This window comes from Hydra vulgaris, chromosome 13, assembly GCF_038396675.1.
Source record: "Hydra vulgaris chromosome 13, alternate assembly HydraT2T_AEP".
In the NCBI taxonomy this organism is placed as follows: Eukaryota; Metazoa; Cnidaria; class Hydrozoa; order Anthoathecata; family Hydridae; genus Hydra; species Hydra vulgaris.
In genome coordinates, this window is record NC_088932.1 from 30895934 (window position 1) to 30907500 (window position 11567).

General features: G+C 27.1%; 1 protein-coding gene across 1 annotated transcript in view; it reads right to left on the reverse strand.

Annotated features, from left to right (window-relative positions):
• Positions 1-772: 772 nt before the first annotated feature.
• LOC101235355 (uncharacterized) overlaps positions 773-11567 on the reverse strand; it is a 17921-nt gene continuing 7126 nt past the window's right edge. The window contains exons 5-6 of the mRNA XM_065816445.1: positions 1213-1332; positions 773-1144 (exon numbers count right to left, since the gene is read on the reverse strand). Of these exons, the coding sequence (XP_065672517.1) occupies positions 1046-1144; positions 1213-1332 (219 nt within the window). The 3' untranslated portion in view covers positions 773-1045. The remainder of the gene's footprint in view (positions 1145-1212; positions 1333-11567) is intronic.

Here is an 11567-nt window from a genome sequence, read left to right on the forward strand (position 1 = left end):
ATAAGCAGGAAGATTTGTAATAATAATAGTAATTTTGTATTATTTATTGTATATTTGTATTATTTTTACTTATATTTTTGTATTATTTTGTTGTCTAATTATCATCAAGTAATAAACTTATAAAAAATTTATAAAACTTTTTTTATTTTAAATTTATTAAATATTAATAAAAGGTTATTTTTTTTTTAATTTGTTATCATAAGTTACATAAGGCTTCCTAAATTTTTACATTATTATTAATTTTTATTTAAATATTTTACTTAATTACAACATTTACTAAATTATTATTGAACTAAACATGGTTTTTCATTTGAATTTTAGCAGTCTTAAATTATGCCTTTGTTCTCACATGACGATTTTCAAAGAGATAATTACTGTAAAACTACTGTATTTACTGTAATTACTGATAATTACTGTAAAAATACTTTATATGATTATCAAAGTTGCATTGAAGAAGATTCATATAAACATTTTTTTAATTCACAAAAGAAAAAAACTATAGAAACAGATGAACATACGAAAAACTTTTTAAAGTTTTTTTATTAATGCTTTCAAGAAAGACAATACTGTGACGTAACAATAAAAGTTGGTAGCAAATTATTTGATGCTCATCGAGCTGTGTTATCCATATCATTATTTTGCATATGTATTTTATTATTTTGCATATGCCACATATTTCACTCAAATAATGTTTTTGTATTATTTAAAATCACATTGGTGAGTTCAAAAACAAATACTTCTAGCATTGGGGAGTTCAAAAACAAACAATTAATTAAAACAATGTTATAGTTTTCATTACATATATTTATTTCATAGCAAATTAAAAATTCTTAAAAACTAATCAACACCAATAAAAGAATTCCTATTCTTAAATATTGTTCCATCAGCAATGTTTTTAATTTACTTAAAGTACCAAATAGCTGTTTATATTACCAATATAAACCCAACACATTACCATTTATGAATGTTAATACATAGATTAAAAAATATTATGCAAAATAGAATGCAATACCATTTTACTTTGCTATACTTATTCATTTCTACACTAAACGTTTAAGTTTGTCCCAATTAGTTTTTGAATTTTAAACTTGTTTATAAAATAGATCTGTGATAAACCCAGGATAAATCCAAGTGCATTTGGAAACTAAAAAAATTTAAATGAAATCAAATCAAATCAAAAATATATATTTGTAAAACAACATAAAACCTTACCCGAACAAAATTATCATGTTTCAAACTGCCGTATATAAACCAACTAATAGTTGTCAGACATGTCATTATTGATAGTGGAAATGAAATTGTTTCAGCATTCTTTGTTCGGATGACCTCTCTCTGCAAAACGTAATAAATTTAGAATTAAAATATAAAAAAATACAAAAATAAAAATCTTAACGCATTTTATTAGGCACAGTTATCTTTTGTCAACTTTATCAATTTTATTAAGGCTTAACAACCCTAATATTTGCTAATGCTTTAAGTAATACTTTTAATAACGCTAAACTTTTTTATGCTGTAAATTTCATAATAATTTTAAATTATAAACATTTAAAACATTTGTTATATAACTCTGTTATATAAAAAATTTACTATAACTCTGTTTTATATTTTTGCAGCTAAAAAACTTCTTAAAAACTATTTAGTTGTTTCAAGTAAACGATGTCATGCTTGTCAAAAAAAAAAGTGTTAAAATGGATTTTGTTATACAAAATATATTAGTATTGAAATATATTGTTAGACCACAAATATTGCATATAGATAGTATTGTTATAAGACAAAACACTACAAATATCTCAGATACACAGTATTATTTTAAGACAACAAAACACAAGTTGTTGGACCAGGGGCGTGTCTAAGGGATGTCCATAAAAATCAAAGTTTTTCAACTTATATTTCAAATATATTGTTCAAAAAAAAACTTTTATATATATATATATATATATAAATATATATATATATATATATAAATATATATATATATATATATTTATATATATATATATATATATATATATATACATATATATATATATATATATATATATATATATATATATATATATATATATATATATATATATATATATATATATATATATATATATATATATATATATATATATGTAAAAATATATATATATATACACACACACACACACAGAGTCGTGGCCAAAAGTATGAGTACGCCGACTGATTTTGATACTAATGTTCATAAACATACACATAATATTACAAATTATTGTTATTTATTGAACTAAACAGCAAAATATCATAAACTAAAACATTAAACATTGCACATTAATAAAAATTAACACTAATTAATATTAACTTTACTCTGAGATTAACTTTTGCTGAGTGGCTCCAAGTTTAATATTTTGTGTGGCCTCCTTTATTTCTTAAGACAGTCCTTATGCGGCACGGCATCGAATAGATTAATTTTTTACAGTACTAGGGGTTATTTGACTAATCCACACACGTTTTTATCTTTTTTGAAAGATCAGCTGCTGAACTGGGACGCAGATTTGCAACTTTTTTTTTTCATAACCACCCAAACATTTTCTATGGGGTTAAGGTTCGGGAATTTCCCGGTCATGGATCCAAAATCTGATAGCCTTTCGTATTCAGCAAATGCTTAACTGCAGTTACATTGTGGCGTGGTGCACTACCACGTTGAAAGGTTATGCAACCGTGAATGGTCATAAAATGTGGCAATTTCTCTTTTAAAACTCTGAGAAATGTTTCACCATTTATAGTCGTGTTGTGTGGCATCTCCCATAACCCAGCAAAACCAAAACTAGCAATTGCAACCCACACCATTATCTTTTCACATTGTTTCACAGTTGGAATAATGTACAGAGGATTATAGCGATGTTTAGAATGTCTTCTTATGTAATTCTGAAAACTTGAAAATTGCAAAAAAGTGCTCTCGTCATTAAACATTACTTGTTAAAATTGCTGTACGATCCAATCTTTATATTTTTTGCAAAACAATATTCTATCTTTTAAGTTCTTATTTGATAGCTTGGGTTTTTTCGCGGGTCTGTATGCTCTATATCCACTTGCACATAACCTCCTACGTATAGTTCTAGCTGATATATTTTGTAGCCCAGGATTACTTGTTTTGATAGCTATCGTTGGAACTTGAGGGTCATCTCAAACGGCTTTCATGATTACAGGATCTAGATGAGGAGTAATTTTACGTGGACTACCACTTCGCTTGCATGTTTCTAACATCCCAAACTGTGTTAGCCGCCTTAGTGTTGTCTGACTGCCCTAACTGAACAACCAATCTACTTTGCAATTTGTGTATAGGACAGTTTTTGATCAAATAAACATTTTATCTGCGCTTGCTCTACAACTGGCAGGTCTTAAACTTTTACCATTCTACAAAAAATAAAAAATAAATATGTATGTAATAATTCAATTATTCTTTATTGAGGATTTGATTATTAGTCTTCAAAAATACTCTTGCTAAATGACCCAAAAAATATCCTAAACTTGCATCAAAATAAAAGTAAGTATGCAATTGTATAAAACACTTAACTGTCATAAAATACGTTAAAATAACGTACATAAAATACATAAATTAACGTACATAAAAGACTGTCATAAAATACGTATGTGAACATCAACATATTCCTTGATAGCTACATAAATTGTCAATTTAATTTAAATGTTATCTACGTAGAAAAATAAAGAGAATTATTTGGTAAATTCAACGAACTAACACTTTGCTTACACGTTTATAGCCTTACAAAAATATTCTAGATTGTTACTGAGCACCCCTCATGTTTTTTACAACCCAGGTATACATTTAAAGTGCAATTTAAACACACAAACTTGCCTTTATAATTAAAATTTGACCTCGAACAAAATCACTCATTAATGTCAAGGACAATAGCACAACAGAAAATTTCCTTGGAATAGGCACAGAGAATATGAATTAGCCAAATAGATTTTGACCTTTTATTACACACTGTACTCATACATTTGGCCACGACTGTATATATAACAATTAAAACCAAATTACAGCAATAATTAAATTATGCACAATAATTATCTGAAACGGTAGGAGAGAAATTAAAAAACGGAATACATGATAGTATTTTAGTTTCCTAATTTTGCGATTATTAAAAAAAAACAATTTCCATATTTGATGGAGATTAAACCAACTTTTGAGTTGTATAACTTAATTAGAAACTTGAATTGACCTTATTACGAGAAAGTATCATGTTTATGTTAGCTCTTGACGACAAGAAGGTCTTCTACAAGTGCCGGCATTCTTTGTTAGCTCTTGACGACAAGACCTAACGGTCTTCTACAAGTGCCGGCATTCTTTTATTTTTTATCTATCTAATTTTGTAAATATTTTATTGTCATTTACCTTTTTATTCTTATCTTGTAATCTTGTAAACTTTATATTTTGTAACACGACATGTTGTTTAAAATGTAATAAAGAACAAAAGAAATAAAAATGAAACTTGTTTATAATATTTTAAACATTTCAAACTTGCTTATCAAGCAAGTTTATTAATTAAATTTGAAAATACAATTCTAAAATTAAAATTATTTTTCTTAATAGTCGTTTTTTAGTAATTTTATTTTGTTAAATAGAACTTTACTTTTTAAATATTTCTTTGTATTAGTTTATAAAAAAATCTAAATGATTATTTCAGATAGAAAAAAATCTGGACTTTCCTTTTCATATTCTCATATTTTCATTTATCCTGAACAAAAGTTTTATTGTTTAACTGTCATCGGGAAAATTACTAAGCAACAACAAGTATACATCAAAATTACTAAGCAACAACAAGTATACATCAAAATTACTAAGCAACAACAAGTATACATCAAAATTACTAAGCGACAACAAGTATACATCAAAATTACTAAGCAACAACAAGTATACATTAAAATTACTAAGCAACAACAAGTATACATCAAAATTACTAAGAAACAACAAGTATACATCAAAATTACTAAGCAACAACAAGAATACATCAAAATTACTAAGACACAAGTATACACTAAAATTACTAAGAAACAACAAGTATACATCAAAATATATAAATAGACATTTTATTACACAAAACTGTGTATCTTTTGAATAACTTGCATTTTGAATTATAAATAAGAAAAGAAAAAGCTTCAAATATGTAAAACTAAATTTGGATTCCACTTTAAACATACACCCTGCTTATATTGTGTGTTTTATTAGCATAAAACATAGCCATTGCTTAGTTCAAAATGTTGCTTAATTCGCTAAATTATATAGAACTCCAAAGTGACCGAAGTTGGAGAGAAATATTGGATAAAAATATTGGATAAAAATATCATTTCCTTTAAAGTTAGGCAACCAAATATTATATTAATGGTGTAGAATTTTCGGGATCGCAATATCCTTTGGAGACAAGAAAGGAAGACGAGTTAATATGAGAAGAAGCTGTTTATAATTGCATCAATAAAAACTAGTGTTTGTTCCTTGGTTTTCTTAGATAATTAAGCATTTATGGCACAAAAAAAAATGTCTATATCCAGATTTTGAACTTATTAGGTATAAATTATTATTTATTCCTATTAAGTTTATACCATATTATTTATCCCCATATAAGAATTATTATCCCCTTTGTTTTCAAAGGGCCTAATCTTTTCTAATTTATGAATAAATTTTAAAAGATTTTTTTGCCTTTTTCTACACAATCATTACATTTTTTTAGTACTTTAGTATTTTAGACATAAGGGGTCGTCCATAGAGTTCGTACGCCAAAAATTTTTAATTTTGAAACCCCCTCCCCCTGTTGCCATGTGTACTTTTTAGTCCACTCCCCACTAAAAAGTACGTACATTTTTCAAATAGTTCCCTAACTTTTATTTTTCAATAAAAAAGTTTATTGAAAAAAAAAAAGGTGCAGGAGGTACCCTAGATATAGCCCTTGGGGGTATATGCCACTTACAAAAGGCTAGAGGTAGCCCTTTGTATGTGGCATAGGATCCTAATTTAAAAAAGCTCTTCAAATATATACAACAATGACAATGTGTTAGCTTGGCTGAGTGGTTAATGTTATGTTCTTAAATGACAGAGACCCAAGTTTAATTCCTGGTAAAGTCCTGTTGTACTTTTTTTGTTTTAATAACAAATCAAATAAAAGTAAACTATATTTAAGGAGGAGGTTTTTTTCAGGCACCCCTCTTTAGTAAGTTTGTAAAAAAACAAGTCTTACGCGAGATGATTAATATTGAAAACAAAGCCTAAAACCCAGTGCCAAGGGTAGGCTACCCATACCCTCTTAATTAGAGGGGGGGGGGGGGGAGCAGCAAATTTTGTACCCTTTTGCTAATTTAAGGAGCTTTTTATTTTAGCAAAACCTAGCGGTCAAATTTGGAAGATTTTGTTCTTTATGGGGGCCTGCAACATATTAGCCACGGCACTGCTAAAACCTATTTTTTGTTGACTCAAAAAATAGGTTGCCTGAAATACACCTTACTCAGTGCCAGTATATAAGGGGTGGCATGTGTGCATGGGCAAGTGCAGGATTTTTTGATATTCCAGATAGGACACTTTCACATATTGTGCAAACTCCAAACTTAAGTATGTTTATACCTATGCCAAATGAGGAGGCCTTGCAAAAAATTGGAATGGTAAAGGCCTGGGAACAAAAAGCATTAAAATGCTTGCCCCCCCACCCCCACCCCTCCCTGCCCAAACGCGAGGGCACTAATGTAGTAAAATTTTTAACATTATTATCTAAAACTAAATTTAAATTTATCGACAGATTTTAAATTTCGTTGAAAACTATTGTAAATTACAAAAGTTATGACCATGCAAAATTTACGGCCCCTCTTTTTATTTTTATTTTTACTTTTTGAAGGATGAGGGGGGAGGGGGATGGAGGGCAAGTCAGAAAATTTGCGCTCATACAAGTGTGTGCATAGAGGGAAACTATAACCTCTACTCCCTATACCATACATCATTAATACTAAAATAATACATTTATGTTGGCAAACTAGGATCTTTAGTCTGAATTTTAACTATTCTATTGATTTGCTGGTTAATTATGATAAATTAGAAAATCGAAGTACGTACTTTTAAATTGAACCCTTCCTCCCTCTACCCCCTCCCTCATACGCTTTTGTATGCTTTTTGAAGATCTCCCCCTCCCCCTATAAGCGTACATACTTTATGGACAACCCCTAAGGGAAAAATTTGTTTATTTAGTGTTTTAGTAAAAGTTATTACTGATTTTTCTTTCTATATTATGAATTGTGAAATCATGGCATGGAAACTTTACAAAAAATTTTATACTTTAAATATCAATAGAAAATTTAACTTCTGCTTCTGCTTCTTCTCTACTGAAGTTAATAATAAGTTTTGATTTTATTGTTGCGCTGTGTATAACAAGAAATGTTTTTGAAATAAGTCTTTTAATTACACGATTGTGCAAGCAAATAATAATGATATTTTTTATAGCTTTAATCTTATTCAAGCATTAAAAGATGCTGTCTCTTCACTTAAAAACATTGTTAATCAACACCTTCAAATATGCTTTGAATGAGCCTAAAAATTGCATTTCAAACTATTTTAAATTGCTTATCACTGTTCTTTTGCTAGACCATCTGAGTACTGATTTTAACACAATATTCGATGATACAACTTTAAAGTGTTATAAAGCACCTGTTTTTTAGTTTCTTTATTCTAATCTTTAGTTTCTTCAAAAAATGGTTGCAGAAATTTCATGTTTTTGTTATACTAGTTGAAAAACAAACCTTTTCTTCACTAAGGTGTATAATTCTCTTAGCACCTTCAATAGGGTGCTAAGAGAATGGTAAGAAGAAGTTGCAAAGCAAAATGGTAGATAAAGTCTAAATGGTTTAGTTTTTACAGAGTTATCTATAGATAGTAAACAAGTTTTTAATAAGTTTGTTATAAATACTTATGAGTTGTGTTTTAAATAAAATTCAAAAAGTATTTCAAAAAATGTCTTTGCTACCTTTTGTTAAACAACTGTTTTCATCATGTCAGACATCTTTGTAAAAACATGTACAGTTATTACAATAAATTTTTTGACTCTTAATAAGTATTTATAAAGTTTATTTATAATTAAAAGTTATTTATAAAATTATATAAAAAAATTTACACAGTAAAATATTTAAAAAAAGAATTTTTGCATAATAGTGTTAGAACGTCTTTGTCAGTCACTATGAACTTGTCAATAAACAAACAGGTTTGTTCCCAGAAAGCTAATAACAAAAGATGCTGTCTTTTGTACCTTTTACGTTTGATTTTTGTTATAAATAAAATTTATAAAATCTTGCACCTACAATGGATTTACTATTTGATTTTTATTATTTATGGTAATATCATGGTCTTGAATTTTCTCTACAAAAATTTTGTATTTAAAAAATAACCTGTATATATTATACAAAATGTCAGCTGAGTATTTTCAAAAAGTAATTATTTTTAATCTGCAAAAATCATATTTTCAGCTTTAGTGATTATTTTAGCAATGTTAAGTCATTATAGATTTATCAAAATATTTTTATAAAATACACTCAATCTGGTCAAAAAAAAAAAAGAAAGGGGAACGGCATAGCTTTTTTTAAATATATGAATTTGGCAGATTCAGATGATAAATTAAAAAAAAAAAGTAGTAAAGTTTCACTAAATTAAATTAATTTAATGTATTATTTTAATCTTTTTGTTTAAAAAAGTAAGAAAATAGTTAGCAATTTTTTATAACTAAGCTATAGGAATGGGGTCAGTTTTTTATAACTAAGCTATAAGAATGGGGTCAGTTTTTATAACTAAGCTATAAGAATGGAGTCAGTTGACAGTTGAGATTGTGAGAGAAGCAGCTCAAAACTTTTTTTTTAAATATTTTTATTTTCTGAAGTTGTTGTTTTTAATTTTTACAGTCAAAAAATACATTTAAAATTTTAAATTATGGGTAATCGTTGTCAATCTGCAATGTCTCAGAATTGGTTTATTTTTACTTAATATACAGTCCCTAATAAATAAATAGTAATTAAGAAAATTAAACACCAATGCTTAAGATACAATTATAATAATGATTGAGCATTTTTGCATATCTGAAGATACTTTGGACATTATTATTGATTTTTGAAATTAAAACAAAGGTTGTCACCCAAATCTCTGTAAAGTTGTATTTTACATTATTACATCAGAAACTTTGATTATTATATCTTAGGTCTACAGAAAAAAAAAATCAGAATCATGCACTACCTCTTTTTGGGTATTTAATATAAGGGAGGTAAGTGGTAATAAATAGGGGTGGGGTGAATAGATGGGTGAGTGGGGATATATATATATATATATATATACATACCTATATATATATATATACACATATATACACACATACATCCCTAACAACCAAAGTCAATTATAAAAAAATGCAATATAATTCTTTTTTTTTAATGTTTCATGAAATCACTTTATAAAAGTTTTTTTTTATGGAACAATAACAAACACTTCAGTATTTGTATCAAAGCTTGTTTTATTTCAACCTATTTAAACTAATAAAAATAAAATGATATAACTTTGTATCATGATATACATTTATACATCATGATATACATCAATACGTCATGTACCACCAATACAGTAACTGCTCTACTACCTAAATTCTTGAAAACCCATTACAGGTAAAATTATCATGGCTGGTAGCAAAAATACCCAATTATTATTTATATCAAAGTCTTAATTATAATGACAAAGAAAAAAGTTTTTAATGTTATTAAATCGCGCTGCACAATCATTGAAACTGTAATTCACAAATGATACATCTGATTTTCTTTACATTTGGTAAATTTTCTTTGATATATCTAGTTATATCTTCTTGAAACTTTGTGTTTTGTTCTTCTAAAAGAAAATTCTTGTTTGAAAAATATCTCTTTAAAAAAGTACAATTAAAAAAAGTGAGGATTGAGTTTATTTTTTCATTGAAACTCATCTTGGACAACATATTGATAATTTTCAGCAAAATCTCTTAAAATTAGGCAATTTTGGTTGAACTTTTTCCAAAATCAATAATTTATAATTTAATACTTTTGAATAAAACATCTCCTAAAAATATTAAGTTGTCAGAGTGCTATTTTTGAATACTAAAGAAAAAATTTATTAAGGTTAATTTTTAGGCCAATTTTTTAAACCATTATCAAGATACTTTTATGTCAAACTCGTTTTGTTGTCTCCTTAAATTTTTTAAAAATGTCAAATCAACATTATTTTAAATGTCAATGTCTCAAGAACTGATATGTATTTTTAGTTTACATATCTTAATTATTATTTATTTATAGATTGCATATAAAATAAAAATGTACCAATTCTTAAATGAAAGGGTTACATGGTCTAGATGAATTCATATATAACAAAATAAAAGCAAAATGCAATTTGTGCAAAAAGTAAGCAAAGAAAGATTTCAACAATCAATTTTAATAAACATTATTGAGATATGCATCATTTGGGCATCATTGGGCAAAATAAATTTCCAAAATCATTATAATTTCATTTTTATCGCCACTGTTTTGAAAAAATATGCTCTAAAGTGGCATCATTTGGTCTAAAGTGGTCTAAAGTGGCATCCTCATGTGGTCTAAAGTGGCATCCTCATGTGGTCTAAAGTGGCATCATCGTGCTCTAAAATGGCATCATTTTATCGCCACTGTTTTGAAAAAATATGCCCTAAAGGGGCATCATTTGGCCATCATTGGGCAAAATAAATTTCCAAAATCATTATAATTACATTTTTATTGCCACTGTTTTGAAAAAATATGCTCTAAAGCGTTGACCCTGATTTCAAAAATAGCTTATTTTAGTTTCATGTAACAAATTCCATCCAAATAGTTCTGAATGCTTTTTTAACAAAACTAAATTGCAAACCAAATTGTTAAGCTTGTTTAAATTCTTCACACACAAAAATTTTATTGACGCAGAATTTACTTTAATGAGCCACAGGATTTACTTTAATGGGCCACAGGATTTACTTTAATGGGCCACAGGATTTACTTTAATGGGCCACAGGATTTACTTTAATGGGCCACAGGATTTACTTTAATGGGCCACAGGATTTACTTTAATGGGCCACATGATTTACTTTAATGGGCCACAGGATTTACTTTAAGGGGCCACAGGAAAAACAAAATAATATTAACAACTCTCCAAGTTTTGTGAAACTTTATTATTGTTTTTTAAAAGTCACTTTACCACAAACATAACAAAAAGATTTAGGATCATTACTTTCTCAATACCTTAACACAGTTAATAAACCACAATGTTTCAATGAAATCACAGAAAAATAGTTTAATAATGGTTTTTTCATGTTTCTTTTCATTATTTGCCATAGTAATGTATATTGCAGCAAAAAGTACATTTAATAAACTTTAAAGATCAATTCATATTTTATAAAAGTTTTTTATTTGTAAAATAATACAAGTTTTGTTTCTCCAATGATATTTAGAGTGTAATACTAGATTATAAAAAAAATAACTGTAAAAAAATATTTTCACTAACTTTTTAAATATACTATGCACTCAATTTAAAAAATGTTTTC